The 18,697-nt window shown below is 46.7% G+C and overlaps 1 protein-coding gene across 8 annotated transcripts in view; it reads right to left on the bottom strand.

The window, feature by feature from the left end:
* The window catches only part of HIVEP3 (HIVEP zinc finger 3), a 204,550-nt gene that overhangs the window by 6,222 nt on the left and 179,631 nt on the right, over nucleotides 1–18,697 (bottom strand). For all 8 annotated transcript variants that reach the window (XM_032448947.1, XM_032448946.1, XM_032448949.1 and 5 more), the window contains 3 exons: nucleotides 15,234–15,409; nucleotides 7,665–7,763; nucleotides 997–2,042 (listed from right to left, as the gene is read on the bottom strand). In XM_032448947.1, coding sequence (XP_032304838.1) covers nucleotides 997–2,042; nucleotides 7,665–7,763; nucleotides 15,234–15,409 — 1,321 coding nt within the window. The remainder of the gene's footprint in view (nucleotides 1–996; nucleotides 2,043–7,664; nucleotides 7,764–15,233; nucleotides 15,410–18,697) is intronic.

The raw sequence follows: 18,697 nt of genomic DNA, 5'->3' as shown, positions 1-18,697 counted from the left end.
TTTTCCCAACAGATGTTTCAGAGCAGAAGGAATGGGTTTTTCACAGCCCTGAGGTTCACCCCAAAAGGCAGTTGAGAAGTAAGGGAAGTAGCATTCAAGTGGACAAAACTTTGGGCCTAAAATAATTGATGGTCTCTGGGAAACTAAGGCAAACACTCATAGAGGGAAACAGGAGGGAGGCAGCACCAAGAGATGAGTCACTGTTGTGGACATGACAAAAAGGCAAATGGTGCAATGGGGCTTTTTCGGGAACACCTGAGTCAGCATCTGTGTGATGGATCCTCTGGGGCTGGATCTGATGTTCGTCAGCACACATTAAAGGAGAGCCAGGCATCTCAGCTGGAATGGGAGATCTCTCAGTGTTCCACCAGACCCAATGTCTAATTTGCCTGCAGCAGTGGGAGGAACAGGCAATTTTCCTTTACCCATAGGACGTGATACGTCCAACAGAGAGATTAAATGATATTCTGGATGCAGTGAGAAGATCCTCTCTATGCTGGAGAGGCAAAATAAAAGCAGAGATATCCAAACTAACATTCCTCAGCAGTTAATCTAACAGTGGGCTGCATGAGGATGTAGCCCAGGAGAAGGCATCAAGGTGTGAGAGATGCCTGGCTAGCCCAAATCTGGTTCAGGACACTGACAATAGAAAAATAGGTAGAGATTCACTTTAGCTGGTGAAATCTAAGAAATGGATCTGAAACTCCCAGGGAAAAGATCTCTTCAAAACTCTGACAAGTTTTAGTAAGCACACATCCTTACTGCTTGCCTCAGCAGGAAAAGAAAGAATTGGTTGGGTCAGGGAGAGCTGCATTGGGTTGAAGAGGAGACAACTTTATTTCCCCTCAGCTGAGATGGGCAGACCAACAGGTGCAAACCCTTTGCTGCTCACTCTCACTTTTCCCTGCATGCATTTACAGTCACTTTGCACTTCTGCATTGCAACGCTCAATTAAAATCACACCACAGCAAGGGGAAAGAGGGTGCTTGGACTTACCAGCTTGGATTCATAGAGCTGTACATTTTTGCCAAAGAACCTGTGAGGTAGAGGCATTGAAGATAATATTCCATGCTGGGCTTGATATGAGCTTTGAGTTTTGTCATCTGCTGCTGATCTGCTCGTCCCAGGCATGTCCTCTTTGCCAGGGGATGGGTACCTGGGTGCCTCCGAGCAGCTTGGGGGCAAGGTTTTCTTCAGTGATAAATACCTGCCCGATGGCATCTCTCTGCTGGGAGATGAGGCCTCTCCCTCTGGAGGAAGGTACGCTCTGGGGGACAGCTCTCTCCTGGGGGATGGATGCCTGCTGGGTGACAGCTCGAGCCTTGGCGATGCGCACCGCAGAGGGGAAGCCTCCCTCCTGGGAGAGACACGTGGGCATGGGGACAGCCCCCTCCCTGGGGACAGGCACCTCAAAGGAGACATCTCCCCAGTGGGTGAAAAGCGTTTGGGTGAAGTTTCATTTTTGGTTAACAGGTGCTTTCTTGCTAGCACTGGTCTGCTGCTGCCGCCAGCTCTGCTGGAGTCCTGGCTTGGAGACCACCTTTTCCTTGGGGAGGTGTCTTTTGAGGCTGACAGTTCCATGGCTAGGGACATGGGTGGCCTGGTGACAGACTCTCTTTCAGCAGAAGCCAATTGTTCGGTGGAAGTCAGAGCTGGTCTGTGGAGACTCAGGATGCTGTGGCACACAGCGATGTCGCTGCTGTCTGCTGACCACCTGGTTTCCAGCCCGCAGGAGGAGCTCTGCTGGCCTTCACCGACTTTCTGGCTGCTGGAAGCAGTTTCTTGGGCTAAGGACGATGCTGTTTCTGTGCCTTCCTCTTGAGAAGCCGGAGAGCCACCTGAAGAGTGCATCAATGGTGTAGATTGTTTGGCCTCCGGCAGCTTTAAAGGTGGTTCATCTTGGCTCTCCTCTTCCTCCTCGTCTTCATCATCCTCATTGTCATCATCATCGTCAGATTCCTCTAGGTCTGAAAACTGGTGTTCCTCAATAGGCTCAGATCCCTCCCGCCCCTCAGAGTCCTGGAATAGGTCTTCACTGGTTCCTGCAAGACAAACACAAAACAAGAAGTGTAAGACACACGGAGGGTGGGTTTGTGCTAAACTTGCTCCAAAGATCTCATGGGATAAGAGGAAGGAAGATCCAGTTATTTCCTACATTAGTCGCCTTACACTCCAGCCTTGTCCTCTGTTACAGCTCTCCCCCTGGTGGTTTCATTGCCTTGAACCCATTAATCCCACCATTGGGATCCCAGCGCTGCTCTGCTCAATAGTTCCAACCATTGCTCTGACAGCACTGTGCCATCAGCCCCTGCTACTGCTGTACACCATCACACAGCCTCTGCTCCTTCAGGAACACAAAGAAAGGTCTTGCTAGACATGGAGATCAGCAGCACCATCATCCTTTGATGTGCTTTCTACCACTGTTGCAGTGGTGTCCACATAACATCTGTAGCTTCCAAAACACAGGCAGCCAACAGCTGTCCTGTCTAATTTATATGATATTTAAATATTAGCAAGACAGGGCCTTAATTAAAAAAGAAAGGATCTCAGTGGGTTTCCCCTTATTTTGATCAAATCTAGCTATAGTGCAGACACATCTGGGATACTCAAGTAATAAGAGATTGTAAACCATGGAATATTTAGGTAAGCAAATTAAAATAGAGATGCTCCCATAGAGCATCCCATAGCCCATAGAATAGCTCTCTTCTATTCAAAGAGCCAGGAGAAGCTTTAAGAGATCAGTACCAAGCTGCTGGCTCACCTTCTGCTCTGCACAGACAAAACCTGCATTTCCCATGCCAGATGTGCAGCAGGGCTCGATACACGAAAACTCAGCCTGCAGAGGTCCGTTGGGAACAGCCACTGGATGTCACTATAGCTCAACAAAATGACACTGACGGAGGCTTTCCAAAAGTCCCCACTGCTCTGGAGGGGCCCATAAAACACCACTTTCTCAAGCCATGCTAATGCCAGGCACCAATGAGATGGGGGCAGTGCTGCTGAGGCACGCTTGCTCCCCAGCTGTGCAAGGGAAATGTTGCTTTGACACTTGCACTAATTGCAGCACTGCTGGTTTCTTCTCCCCCCTGCCCCTGTCAGCATAAGATGCTGCTCTCCTCCAAGCTGAAGTTTTCCATGTAGGGCTGCCATCAGTGGGACGAGCCAAGGGGAGGCTCCAGGGATTCAGCGTGGAGCTGGACCACACCTGGTGGCTTGCAGGAGGAACGTGGCCACACAGAGAGAAGTCCCTCAGATCTGTGGATAAATGCCTAATTCAGCTTACTTTGAATAACAGGGCCTTACTGGTAAATGCTCACAATGTATTTGGCAGACCTCAGATATCAGTGGAACATGACATGTATTTAGCAGCACTCCACCAAGAGCATTGTGCAATGCTTGTATAACGATGGGGTTTGCTGGGTCCAGGATCCAACACTGGGTTATGTGCAAACTCCCAGAGGAGCTGACTTCAGAACAAATATTATTCCAAACAGGCTCATTCTCCCGTGCATTCTTGCCTGGAAAGGGAATGCAGCTCACTACCAGAGCCATGAGCTAGCACTGTCCTGGTCTGTGGGGTCGACATCCACAGGCGTAGGGACGGACGGACAGCCCCAGCCCTGCTGCCGTCTCCTGTGTGGTCTCCTTGTTTTGGCCTCAGTCTCACAGACAGCAAGGTCAGAAGGACAGGGTGAGGGAAATGCGAAGCCAGCTCTGCGCTGGGGTGTTGTTTGCATTTCCCACAGGGGGGAACAGCTCAGTGAGCCCTGGGGCATCCCAAAGGGACGGTGCTGCAGGATCCTCGCCGGCTCCATAGGGAGCTCAGACATGGATTTCTGTAGCAGAAAAACATTCTGCCGAGCGGCCGGGGGGAGCAAGGGCACATCAGGAGAACACGGAGAGAAAAACTACCCCACTGATGGCATGTAGGGCTCTGCATGCTGTTTCATTACATCTGCCTTACCCTCGCCAATATTGCACAAGTCTGGTGCAGTCACACCAAGCCAAACCAATGCAACAGTGAAGAATTATGCTCCAATCTCCTTTTATAGTCACACCCCCTTCTTTCCCCTGCCCCTTAAATAGAAAGAAAAACAATCAAGTGAAATACGGCTCAAGCTGAAAATAATCCAGGGAGCTGTAGGAACGGCTGTTCCCTCCCCATATGCCCCCAGAGGGGAGCATAGCACTCTTCCTGAGCTGGGCTGTGGCACATTTCTACTTCTTTAATTAAACTCCTCAGCAGCAGGCTCTGCTCTGAGCCCACATGGGAAGGCGATCTCCAACCCACCACCACGCCACGATGCAGCTACAATCTCTGATTCCTCACTCGCTGTTCTGTCATTCCTCTGCTCTTTTCTCACCCATCCAATGATCACAGTACCAAATATGACTTTCTGACCTTCTCCTCAGCTGTTTTATTTCGGATTTGATTGGCATTTAGGAGCAAAGGGCCTCCTGAATACTTGAAATTTCAGCAAGGGTTTGGTGTTAGCTTTAAACCAGGTGAAAGAGAAGATGGGAGGAGAGAACGGAAACGCTCCGCTGACACCGTGCCTTCTGCTTTCACCTTTCTGCATTCCTTCCTGGCAGACGGTCCCCCTTTACACAAACACGAATGGTCTCCATCAATGGGAGGAAACGGGGACTGTATATTTTTTGTAATTCTAAAATTACATGGGTTTCTTGCATAATGCAATGAAGTCCAGACAGTGCAATGCATTCCAGCAAACTGCTGTGCAGCCAACAGCAACAATGCGAGGAGTCCTGTCCTGGAGCTCGTCGGCTCTTGTCCCTCCATAGGACCTCTCCCCATTGGTATCCATGTGCTACTGGGAACCAGTGACTTGATGATGGCTAAAAAATCACATCCTCAAGCAGATGGTTCCAGCCAGTCCTGTTGAGCTCACAGCTTTACTATTACTCTATGAGTGAGGCCAAAGGCTGAGAACAGCTCATCCTCCTCATCTGACCCTATTTGACATTGTCCCTTGGTAAGCCTGTGGGGAATGGCTGAAGGAAATGAGGAACAAAGCATCCCCCTGACTCATACAGTGAGCCCTGACAGCTCTGTCCTCAGAACTGATAGGACTTCTGATCTGCAGGTTTTCAGAAGTGACGCTCCATTGATTGATTCATTAGTTCTAATTGACTATAATGGAAAGGTTTAAGATAACAGCTACTTTTCAGACTCCCACAATCAACACTTAAAATCATAGAATCCTTAAGAGTTGGAAGGAACCTTTAAAAGTCATCTAGACCAACTCCCCTGCAACAAACAAGATACAGCTCCACGAGGTTGCCCAGATCAAGCCTTCAGTGATGGGGCATCCACCATGGGCAACCTGTTCCGGTGCCTCACCACCCTCACTGTAAAAGACCTTTTCCTTTTTCCTACACTTCAGGAGCCTGCTTTCTCTTTCCCTGCCAGTGTGGGAGAAGAACTGGAAGAACTGGGAAAAGAACTTGGAGAAGAACGGGAGAATTTGGAAAGGGATTGGAACTAAATGACCTTTGAGGTCCCTTCTAACTCAAGTCATTCTGTGATTATATGAACTGGGAAAAGAACTGGGAGAAGAACTCACTGAGAGCAGCCCTGCAGAGAAGGGTCTGGGGGTCATGGAGGACAGAAAGCTTTCCTTTAGGGCAGCTCCTGCAGAATCCCCAGCCAGGTTCCCTTTTGGCCATGTCTTCCTGCAGAAAGGCCACAGCTAAGCACAGTGTGTCTCAGTCTGGCCAAAAGGTTGCTTTAAAGAGCTGGACCAAAACCAAGAGCCCATAAATTTCAACAGGAAGAGAATCACCCCTCCAAGCACGGTAGCACGTTAATGGGATGGCTTTAAGAAGGTAAACTGGGGGGCAAAGGAGATACAGAGGATGGGAAAGGCACTGTGGGAATATCTAGAAATGCCAGTGGAAGTGTATTAGGGCACTTTGTTTCTCCCATGTCCTCATCCCCTGCCCACCCAGGACTGCATCCATCCTGAATCAGGCCTGAGGGTGAAGTGCTGCTACACCCATAGGGGCTTGGGCTGATGAAGCTGTGCTGTGCCAGACCCAGATCCTGGCTGGCAAGTTGAACGTGCCACCCTGATGCCAATGCTTTGATAGTTTTTGAGAGGTGCACAGATGGCCTGAACTAGGGTCATCCAGGAACCTGCATCTTACTTTGGGATGACTGCATGCAAAAGGCCCCAAGACTGCTTAACTAACCAACCCAGGGACGAAGCACGTGGGCCAACACAGGAGGACCTCACTTAATGACTTTTAATTACCTACAAAGGTAGTGGCACATCCCATGAACCAGCCCCTTTCCCAACAAAGCCTCAGATGGGCTCAACCTCGGCAGGGGAGCGGGGTGATAAGCACTGTTTGTTGTTCCTGCCGAGTTAACATTCCCTGGCTCCCAGCACCGTCTCCAGAACTCGCTCAGCTGATGCTCACTATATAAAAATAACCATGGTGCTGCATGCCTTATGGAGCTCACTTTAACCCATTGTCGGGCTGCGGCACAGCAGATCCCAGGGACTGAGGAACCTGGATGGTTTGGGTTGAGATGGGAGGGAAAGAATGGGAATAGCCTGACCTTGTGCAGCTGTCAGACCACAGCCTCCAATAACTGGGGTAAAACAGTTGTTTTTCTGGCTCAGACATGTGAGACTTCCCCATGTTCTTCTGGAGACCTTCCTCACCTTTCCTTCAATGCTTCTGAAGGAGGTAGAAGAGCTCATGGCCATCTCACTTCTGCCCACTGTTGGCCAGTCTCTCTGCAGGGCTGCTTTTTGGAGTGATTTCAGGGGAATTCAGCTGCACAACCCACTATAAAGCTGGGCAGAAATTACTAAATGAGAGAATCACGTGTGCTACTAATGGCACAGACAGGCTGCTGGGTTAGAGACCCTTGGACAGACTGTGTGTGCGCTCAGAAGCAGATGAAAGAAATGAGCAGGTGAGACAGGGTAAATGTATCTTGTAAAGCATTCAGAATAATGCCAGTAAATGTCAAAGCATCATGTTATTTTGGTTCTGCCAGCTCTTTTCTCTGCTGAGAAACATCCAAATCATTTGAGGGTGGCTCACCTTTATCCTACACATAGCAATGACCTGGGGATGAGGGAAGCAGCTGTTCCTATCCTGGTTTATTGATGCATGCAGTAGTGAGGCAGTGAAGCTGCACCTCCAGACACTGACCAGGTTTGCTCCAGTCAGTCCAAGTCCCCTGGGTCTGCACTGGTTATTTGGAGTGTTTTGGGGTCATCCAGCCAGTCAGATGGGCAGCTTCCTCAAAGATATGGCACTTGGGAGCAGGGTTTACTAGGCCTGGTGTTACTGGTTTGGACTAGATGATCTTAGTGGTCTTTTCCAACCTTAATGATTCTATCATTCCAAGATGATCCCGATGGAAACATCTTTCCCTGGAGTTCCTTTCCATATTGCAGAGGGGCATCTCCTTGGCAGGACCATCAGGGCAGCAGTACAAGCATCTGCTCATGCTCAGCACTACAGCTCTAGATCCAAAGTATCTTCCTAACAGAAGCACAGGGAGAGGTTACAGCCTCATGTAAACTTGGAAGGAACAAAACCATCCCACATCTTCCACTTGAATGGGAACTACCCTTTCTCAGAGGCAAAAGTCATATATATAGGACTGCAAATGATTTTACCTTCTTCGGCTTCCAGATCCACCAGTGAAGATACCAACACGCCCATCTCCTGACATTTTTTGCTGTGGGCTTTTGACTTCATATGCTTAGTCAGATTCCCTGAAAGCAAACAGAGAACACATTTTGGTCAACATGGCTTTTTTAAACGATTTTTTTTTCTTTTTTTTTTTTTTTTCCTTTTTGCAAACTCTTTAGTAACATATTAATAATTGGGCTCTGTACCAGATAAGATTCTCAGACTATTCCCACTACCCAGTGCAGGTATCCCATGTTGCAAGGCTAAACACCTGATAAGCCACCAGGGATATGCACTGGTTTAAGAGAGGAAGAAAGGTCCTGAATTGCTGTCAGTGATGGTGCAACAGAGGACAGTTGACAAGGAAGATGCTCCCCAGTGCAGTGCAGTGCAGTGCAGTGGGTAACACCTCTCACCCTTGCCTGGGGCAGAGCAGTGCTACCAAAATGAGCACTCCAGATGGCAGCAATGAGGATAAAAAGCAGCCCACTCTGGAAGGAGCCTTTCCTGCCTCTGCCTGAACAGCTGGATACAACTCTAGATAAAAGTAATTAGTGGAGTCAGCTGGGAAATGCCATTTCCATCCTGAGGAGCAGTTTGTTGGGCTGGGGAGTGAGCTTGGGGTTGGCTGCTAGGCAGTTTGATCCATGCTAGTACTTACTCAAGATTACATGCATGTGAGGCTGTGTGGTGTGAAGCAATGCAGATGCACATCCCTACAACTACACAGAATGGCTCTGGTGGGCTGCCACGCAGCAAAGCAGCAGTAGGGATAAGCTCTCAGCTCCCAGAGCAAGAGCCACAGGTACTCCTAAGTCCTGTGCACCAGCTTTGGGCACCATGAGCAAGCCTGCTAAACACTAATGAGGCTGCCTGGGGCTGGGGGTGGGGAGAGGAGCCCCTGCAAGGGGGTTATGGGATGTGGGATGCTCCCTGCTGCCCTGAGCTGGGATAACCCACAGGCACACGGCTGGGGAAAAGCTCTCTAATCCTAACTCCCAAACTGCAGGCAGGTTAATTAGACAGTTATTAACCCTACTTATCCACCAGGGAACCTCTGTTCAAGGGGAAAATGAAAATTGGTGGAAAGGAAAGAAAAAAATGAGAGGTTGTCTACTGCATTGCAGAGTAACCCAGTCCCAGAGCTGGGTGGGACAATAGGGGAGCCCCCACCAAACCTTCTTGTGCTGCTCCAGTGAGCATAAATAAATAAGCCAGTGCTGTAATGCCCTTGCAGCTTAGAGGAGTGCCACAATCATCCACCTACCAAGCCCACTAATTATTTATTTAGCCCTTTTTATATGAAATGGAATGGCTCCAACAGGAAAGACCAAGAAAGAGGGACAAAGGCTGACTCTATATCCTCATGTATCTGGCACCCACCTAGGATGAGGATATGATTCTTGCTCCAAAAGGGTGTTTATAATGATTTAGCTCCAGTAAGAGGGATTTTAAAACTTCATGCCAACATACTCTTAACCCCACAGGTGTGAGGATGATGCCATGTTGGCTGAGAGCTCTGATTTGGACTAGGAGTTTTGTTGTGAGCCCAAAGCAACTCAGTGGGACAAAAGTGCATTCTCATGGATGCCTCTGGTTCCAGTGAATGGCCACTTCTTTGTAAATGAAAAGCTGTTGTGCCAAGAAGTATCCGATGAGTTCAAAATTTTGACCTCATGGAGCTGGAATTTAATTTTGGACCTAACTACCAAAAAGACGATCTGACTCAGCCTGCTGCAATCAAACCCTGCTGCTGCCTGTCCATCACAACGCATTGCATCTCGCTGCCAAAAATGACCCATTTTTGCTCAGTGCTAAAGCAACGTATCTGACTGGTTGGCACACATGGTAAATAAATTCCAGCAAGAGCTTGGTGGGAGCTGGGGGAGCTGGCTATGCTGTGGTAACACAGGAATAGTGGGAAGCATGGTTGGGGGAAGTCCACCAAGCACACCCCCAGACAAGCTCATAAATCCACTGTGATACGTACATCTGGATTTGTCAGGGCAAAGCATGAGTTATTCAGTGGGATGTGATGCTTTGAGCAAAACAGCACTAAAACAAGAAAAAAACACTAAAAATCCCAGTGCAAGTGAATGTGTGCCAAATCCCATAGAGCAGCTCATTGCAAGCACTGCTTTCTTTTCCCATCCTACTACTTTCTACTCTGCTTCCCCTCTTTATTCATCCTTGCTGGGTTACTATGGGCAATGCCAACACACCAGTGGGAAAGAAGAGGGTGCAGAGCTCTCTGTGGCAGCCCCCCAGGTGGGGACATTTCCCTGCACACACACACAGAGTCCCACAACGTTGGGAAAGCTTCTTGCCTTCATGGGAAGGGAGGCTCAGGGGGTGGACTCCCATTTGAGCTCCGTTTGCGTCATTTCACGGAAGCTGCTTTAAAGCAAGAAGCAAAGTTATCATCTTGGGAGCAATTTGGAGGAGGATAACGTTTATCTTATCAGGGTTCTTCCAACAGTTTGTGTTTTAGGACCCTTTAATTAAATGTACTTCAGCACGTTTCCAGTAAAATCAACGCTTCTGCCCATGTAACAGCTGGACATGGATCCTAAAAGGAAAGATTCAGCTACTTATTGCCTTGCTCAGTGCTGGTTCCTAGCTTAAAACAAAATAATAATAATAACATTGCTTCCTTGGAAACGGCTGGAAACATATCTGAAGGAACAAGAAGGAAACCAGCAGAGAGGGGAGCTGGGTTTAGGCTGCGGAACAGTCAACCCCAATCCTAAACAAGTGGGTGATCCTTACTAAGGTTCAGAAGGAGCTCCCAGATTTGAAATCCATTGATTATATTAGAAGAAATTAGGGAAGCTCTGCAAATGGTGCCTCCCCCCACCCTGAGCACCGCTTGCACTGGAGCAGCACAGGGATGGACTCTCTCTTACGCCTGCGTACAACTATGCACTGCTGGCTGCTTGAGCTCTTCTGCTGTTGTGAGGTCTTATTCTGGACTTAAAGCAGCTTAAATGCTTGTGTTGTTTTGAGAAAGCTAAAACTGTGCTGTTCCAAAAGCTGCTTAGGAGAGACTAGAAGTGATTTTCCATTTAAATTAAAAGAGGGAAATTAATTTGTCAGAACATCTACTATAATATTTTAAAGGTGGTGGAGTTAAAGTGAAAATCAGGGGATGGAAACATTAAGATTTGTGGAAAAAATTAACTTGTCCACATCAGATGCACACCGTGATTTCTGTTTCTCCTATTAAACATGAACAATTTAACAACAATAAATTCCAGCAAATACCCAACAACGTGACCTCAGCATCCAAGGCAACTTTGTGATACTGATACTCCTTTCATATCCTTCCTTTAAAATAGTATGGAAGGAGAGCAACAGCTACTCCACCAATGGCAACTCCCATTTTGATCTAAGACACATTCTTACCCAGAGGATAAGCAATAGGCAATGCTCCTCATCCCAGATAAACCCTTGAAATAGGGTTTATGTGTGACTTAAATAGTGCACAGGTCTCTGTATGGAGATGACTGCCCAGAGAAGATGTGGATGTCCCATCCTTGGAGGTGTTCAAGGCCAGGTTGGATGGGGCCCCGGGCAGCCTGGTCTGATATGAAATATGGAGGTTGGTGGCTCTGCCTATGTTTGGGGATTGGAACTTTGTGATCCTTGAAATCCCTGCCAACCCAGCCCATTCTGTGATTCTACAATTCTAAGAATCTATGATGTGGCTCTCAAAGAAAAGCCCTAATTTGGATCATTTCTTGGGCAAAAGGTTCAAATTTATTTTAAATTATGTTGTTATTTTTCTTATATTGACTTAAAAGATTAAAGGAGAGAATCAAGCATCCATCCTGCATGGATACAGGCTATGAAATCCCAGCCATCTTCTGGAGCATGTCATCAGCCCGTGCTAACTGATCTTCCAGAAGGGTACCGAGGCTGGGCTTCGAAATCAAGAGATTTAGCACATTTCCCATGGAATCTTAATAACTGCCTAATATTTCACTTGAATTTGACTTTCAGCCTACGTTCCTTTTATTTTTATATTTTTATTTTATTTTTATTTTTTGCCCTTTTCTCAGTCTTTCTCCTCCTGCTTGGACCAATGGGTTCTTCTCTGTTCCCAGTGTCAGTGCATGGATTCTTGGCAATGAGGCTGTGGCTCTGCCCTGCTTTAGCTGAGTTAATTCATGTGGAACATTCCGCCAGTTGGACCTGCTCTGGAGTTTCCAGAGAAGCTTAGCAGAGCGCTGAGTCTGTACAGCAGTAATAATAATAAACTGAGCAGCAATAACCTGGCCTTTAAGGGCTGTGGGGTAGCGCATTCAATACATTAGCACATTCAATAACCCCAGTGCCTGTCGTGTGCTGATTTAAGGAACTGAGAGCTAATTTATTAAGGGCTATGGCTGAGGACATGGAGAAGTCTGGCGTCTGGGAGCTGGGAGTGGAGCAGACTGTCAAACGGGGATCTCCAGCCAACACTCCTCCCATGAACGCAGAGCTCTCTGTCCGTTCTGACCTCTGCATGAAGACGTGGATAAAGTCTGCTGCTCCACATGGTTTTTCCAGAAATTTTAAGAAATATCAAGCAATCCAGACGTGCTGTGAGCCTGACAGCAAAACAACGGCTGTGGGAGAGGACAATCTGTGCACAGGGTGGGAAAGTCAAGTGCCAGCATTGCCCCAGCTCTGGGTCATCCATGGAAGCGAAAGGGTAGGGACACAGGGACAGCTGGTGGCTTCTTATCCATCCCAATGGGAAAACTGCTGGACTGCACCTTCTTCCCAATAAGAAACAATGAAGAAGCAGCTTAACTGCTTTAAACAACCTCTCTGAGGCCATAGCAACAAACCTCATAGGAGAGCACTGCTACGGAGTGAAGGTAGAGACACCTCATTAAAGAGGCATGTTGATATCTCATCCAGAAATGAAAGTCAAACCAAATTACAAACCAAATTTCCAAGGCTGCTGTTTCCATCAACTGAGTGAACAGGAAATATATATATGTATATAAATATATATATATATAATCTCATGGAATTGCTTTAAAATAATAATAGTAATAGTAATAATAATAATAATAATAATAATAATAATAATAATAATAATAATAATAATAATAATAATAATAATAATAAATAAAAATAAAAACATTTCCCTGCAGCTCCATAACTCAGAGGAACAGCTTTGCTTGCAATGAAAGAGATGCACAAAAAGCAGACAAACAGCATAATTAGTGAACAGTGGGAAATACTGAAAGCTCGCTCTTTTGCAAAAAGTTTTCCCAGCTCTTGGAACATTAATACGGAATTTCAAGGGGGACTGGGGCACATTTTAACTAGATAAAAGTCCTCATTAAAATTATAACAATAAAAAAATCATTAAACCGCTTCCAGGCTACTTGAGAGCTTTGAGCATTAGATCATGCTGGAGAGATCTACCACAGCCAAAATGAAGACAGCCCCATAGATATTCCCCTTGAGTTTACACTGAACGCTAAAATTAACCTTGGAAAGCTGATTTCTAAAAGAGCTTCAGCTCAACTTATATTTTTGCAAGTGCAATCTGGTAGCAAAGAGCTCCAGCTTCTCCATTCTGCAATTAACTGTGGTTGCAAAACTGCTCGCCAGGAAGGGGGATCCTAATGAGTCAGGGCCCCAACCAACTTCTTCTAGACATCTGCAAAACGAGCTGTGAAACCTCTAGTTCTGCAAACCGGACCTCTGTTTCAGGCTCCAACTGCAACAATTCTGCAGCTGGGCTTTAATTGATGATGTTATCAGCACACAAGGATGATTTTTTTATTTTTTTTTTTACTGTGCTTTCCAATAAAAGTTTCAAAGGTCCTTATGCTCCCATCAGCAAAGCAAACAGATTTTATCCAAGGGCTTCAAAGTTATGTGCAGTAGGAGCATGCCTGCAGGACTCTGACTGTCACCCCACCCCCTTCCAACAAGGAGCCATGTTCATGCAATTCCAAGTTACCATCATGCAACCTTTTGTCCTAAAATTGCTCATCCCAGTAACTTCTGCCCCCCTCATGCATCCATATGCAAATAGACAGTTTAGCATTGAAATCCCAGAGCAAATTGATTGTGGAAGGAAGCGTTCCCATACTGCCTTCCCCAGTAAGCTGAAGAAGGGGAATCCTTTGGAGGCAAGCATCTATTTGCCGGTGTGCTTCAAGGCAGCAGAGATGGAGAGCAAAGCAGCAAGAGAGATGGTGGAAAGGATGGATTCATCTCATCACCCTGAACAACGGCCTAACGGAAGCATGATGGAAAGCAAGGTGAAGTGATGGGAGAGGTTGAACAGATTCACCTCTCAAAGAAAAACCTCGGAACAAAGGAACCAAAGCAAAGGGAAAGAGAAAGGAAATGGATCAGAGAGAGCTGCGGGTGGGGAAGGAGAGGAAGAGCCATGGCTTGGATCTGCTGCATATGTCTGTCAAGAATTTGGCCTCCAACATGGTATCACTTCCCCATGCCCACATACACTTGCTGATTCCCAACACGTTGTTACCCAGAAATTCCCCACAACTTAACCTCCAGCCCCAGGCATGGCCCCAGTGACTCACCCAGTGGCAGGGTCACTTGTTTAGCACTGAGGAACAGACATGGCCACCAATGGCACTTCTGGGCCAGCAGGCATGACATAGCCCATGCAGCACCCAGGCCTCCTCCCTTGTCTTTGCTGTTCATCTTTCTTGGGTAACAGTGGGGTTTTGGGATGCTATTCTTGAGAAATCAACTCTGCCAGCTCTGCAATTTTCTGAGGTTTGCAAGGATGGAGCTAGAGATGAAGGGCATTTTGTACTTACATCGAGCTATAAGCAAGACACCAAACTCAACATCTTTATTGCAAGACTTGATACAACCAAAGATGGAGAGCAGAACTGTGAAAGCCGTGGTGCCAGACTATGACATATCAAAGGATTTGGGCCCTTTTGGCACTTTTGACAACTTTCCCCAAAGTCCATGGGAACAGACTTTCATTTTTTTTCACATGCTGTTTTGCATGTTCCTGACATGTTCTCCTTGCACAAGGTCTGAGGCAATGATGGAGGCTGCTTGTGAAGAACAGCTGGAAGCAGTGAGGCTGTGGGTCACTAATGACTAGATGACCTGGGACGGAGGTCTTTAGAGCAAAGGTCTGTTCATATGATGCAGAAAATGCTGAAGTTACATGCAACTGCCAAGGATGAAAATGTGCAGCGCAAATACCAATCCTGAGAGCACGAGCGTACAAAGCCACCCAACGCCTGTCTCCAGGTGCTTGCCCAGGAGCTCGTCCTCATTCTGGGATGGTTTTGTTCACAAATCCCTGGCAGCAAAGTTTTGCTTCCAATTTTCTCCTTTAAGAAACACCAAGAGGATGGAGCAGACTCGGGATGTGCATCAGATTCAGGGCCGATCCCGTTGGGTAATTCCAGCCCATTTCAGACTCCCTCTTCCCCCTCCCTCTGCCTCATGGGGTTCTCCAGGCCTGGGAAGGCCTTCCCTTCCCCTTTACAAGCACCCCATGAAGTCAATACACTGAGCAGAGGAGCTAAGAGCTGACTGTCTCTTACCTTTGGTTTTAAAAGCAAAGTTACAGTACTTGCAGACATATGGCCTGACGTCTGTGTGCGTGCGAATGTGTTTCTTCAGCATGCTGGGTTTCTTGCAGCGTATTCCACACTCCTCACATACATACTTCCCTCTTCCACGGCCTCGCACATACACATACTCTTCGTTTGATTTGTACCTATGAGCAACAGGTGTCATGATAAAGAAAAAAAAAAAAAAAGAATATTCCCACCTCAAAAGTAGTCACACAACTTTCCTGGGTTAATTTAACATGTTACTGACACCACCAATCTCATTTACCATTTTCTAGCTCTGAGTAATTAGGCTAAATACAGAATATCTTTTGCCCAGAAGCCTTCTTCCTCTTCTGGAACATGTTTCTAATGTCTTATGTCTTCCTCTGCACAGATGAATAGCACGAAGCCTGAGGTCAAGTCACAGGGTTACCCAAATGTCCTGATTTTCCCCATCCTCAAACACAAAGCGCTCATAACACTCTGAATAATACATGTCGCAGTCCAACCCGGCGGCCTGAATCATCTCTCTCTCTCAGCTGTGCTGTGCTTTAAAACATGCACACTGTCAGTGTCCCCTGCAATGTACTGAGGAATACATCCCAGATAGATCTCTTGTGACACAGCCTTCTCACTCACTGGGACAGCAGCAAATGCCACTGGAAACAATTACAGTGCCGCACTACACCTGCCATAAGATAAGAGACCTGCACTACAGCTCTTGTTAAAATAAGAGGCACCCAGAATGGACACAATGCAAGAAAATGCCATTTAAGAAAATATATCATGCTAACTCTAAATGACCACAGACTCGAGGCTCTTATCTTTGGCACAATATCATAGGTTGGATTTACCCAGGTCAGCCACCTTCCCTTCGCATTATAAATTCATTTATTTTCTGTCCATGCCATTGCACATAGGGAAGGCCACATGATACAGGTTTGAAAAACATTTGCAAGTGAGACCAATCATTTAGCCTGTATCTGCAGCTTAGCAAATGGAGTCTGTAATTTCCTTACATACAGCAAAAGGAGAACGTAACACAAAGCTTGCTCCCAAAGAGGCCAAATTGTTCTAAGTGTGGTGCTTCTTGTAACTGGCTTTTTTTTCCATTCAATATGAAATATATCTGGTCTACCAAAAGCCCTGAACATCCACACTTGGAAATAAGACCTTCCAGAGCATCCTAACAGGGGACCCAAAGACACAGCAAAGTCAGCCACTCTCTAGCATTTGATAAACTCAATTCCAAACCAGAATGGAGAGAACACCACACCTGCTCTGGAGAGAAACTGAATAGGAACAGCAGCACAAAGTACAACGCATGCAACATATGGCCATCAGCTGAGATGGTGACAGCAGCATGGTCCTCACAGGGTGCATCCAGGAAACTACACCGCAGATACACACAGGTGTGGATTCAAAAGCAAGAAGGTCACACTGCATCAACCTTTTCATCTCCTACCCAGGAATAAAGCATGCGCCCTTGGCCCCACTTCATTTCATTCATTAGGAAGCACAGAGGTAACTTCTACTCCACCAAACAGACCTTATAGCAAGGTGGCTGGACAGAAGGAACTGAGCTGGTGTCTGAGAAGCACACACAACCTCCAGCCCCATCCAGCTCTCGCCATTCAACCTTACAGATACAAGGATACCAGTAATTAATGACCAAGAGTGGCCAACAGCCCTACTTCATTCAGGATACTTGTAATTAATAGCCAAGAATGGCCAACTGCCCTCCTGCATTCTAGGTACCCACAATTAATGGCCAGGAGTGGCCAATGGCTCTACTTCATTCAGGGTACCTGTAATTAATGGCCAAGGGTGGCCTATGGTGCTCCTTAGTTCAGTCGCTGATTTAATAGGAAAGCAACAAAAGGGACCCAGGAATCCTGATCCTCCTGTTCCAACTCGTGCTTCAGGCTTCCTCCCTCCCCTTCTTTCTTTCTGTCATTGCTCTGGTAATCACATTGCCATTTAAAAAATGAAATTGCACCTTTATCAGCCTTGTACTTGCACTACCCTTAATTACACCCTCACATGGAAACCTCTAAGTAAGTCCTTTGTGTCCAGCAGTCCCTCTGTTGGCCTCATTAGAGCTATCAGGGCTGGCTTTCCCTGGATAAAAAGTGACACATGATTTAATCTGAAATTAGCCTTGCTGTTTATCTGACGCAGTGTGAGACTGAGCCATCCTTCAGTGCAGACGTTTTTCTACATCTCATGGAGCAAAGAAGCAGAGAAGGAAAGGTGATCCAAAGAAATACCAAACCAAATGAGGAGAAACAAGGCAGGTGAGACTGCCATAACACAGAGACTGCTGCAAACGCCATCTGTCTGCACTGGAGGTTGTAATATGTTTATGGAGATAATTGCTTCAATATGAAGCTGGTTTCTCTGCGGATCTCATAGACTCATATGATTTGCATCAGAACGACAAATCAATGACAGCTCGTTTCACGTGAAGATTTACCCTGGACAAGGGACCTTCCTGCTCCATTGCGTGTGCTGTAACCGGATTCCTCTGATATTCACAGTTGGAGTTTGTGTCAGCAAATCTGTGCTTCTCTTCTAGAGTGTTGTGGAATTCATAATCCCGCAGTTAGCAACTTAAACCTCCTATGGTGCCACGGCTCCAATCTAATGCTGAGATGATTTGAAACCCAGGAGGCTAACTGGTCATTACGAGCACGGAGACTAATTTGGAAACAGCCCTTTGAAACAGACACATGAAAGGATGAAAATTCCATTATTTCATGCATTCTTTTGAAAGCTTATTTGCTGTGCTCTGCCAGCAAACACACATGTGTTGAGCTTCCTGCAACCACTACCGACACTACTCAGGGCAAAGGGGACTGCCGCAGCCATGGCACTGCCTCCCATAGCAGAGACCAGGCGGCCCCAGCGGCTGTCAGGAGTTTGGATAACACCAAACTACATCAAATTTTGCCTCAACTCATTCCCTTGAACATAGCTGAAACCTAAAACCATCAAGCATTTATTCCTTTGCAAGTTTTAGGAGGTTTAGGTTTTACTATTTGCTGCTGCAAATATCTGGCTGTCCTTTTTTAGCCACAGACACTTCTTTTTCCTTTTTTATTTTGTTTTCCCTTCTTTTTTTCTCAGTGCTGTGAGCTACATCCAAAAGTTTTCATGTGGCTGAAAACCACACGACAAAGGTTGGAGAGCAGAGGGGGAAGGAAGTGTTGGTGGTTGGCAGGTTCTGGGGGGACCCATTGCTCCAGACACAGCTGGGATGAATCACTCCTGCTTCCTGCAGCCACCAAGAGCTCTCCTTGCCCTGGAAGGCCTTTGTCAATGTCATTTTGCCTCAGTGAAGCAAGCAACTGATGTTATTGGCCAGTCAGACTTAAGCAACCCGACTTTGCCAATATCCAACATTTTAAGCTCAGTGGTACAGAACACCCGCAGCTGATTTTGCAGTGAGC

The sequence above is a fragment of the Coturnix japonica genome, chromosome 23 (assembly GCF_001577835.2).
Source record: "Coturnix japonica isolate 7356 chromosome 23, Coturnix japonica 2.1, whole genome shotgun sequence".
NCBI lineage: Eukaryota > Metazoa > Chordata > Aves > Galliformes > Phasianidae > Coturnix > Coturnix japonica.
The sequence above is the reverse complement of the archived record's forward strand: the minus strand, read 5'-3'. Positions and strand labels throughout refer to the sequence as shown.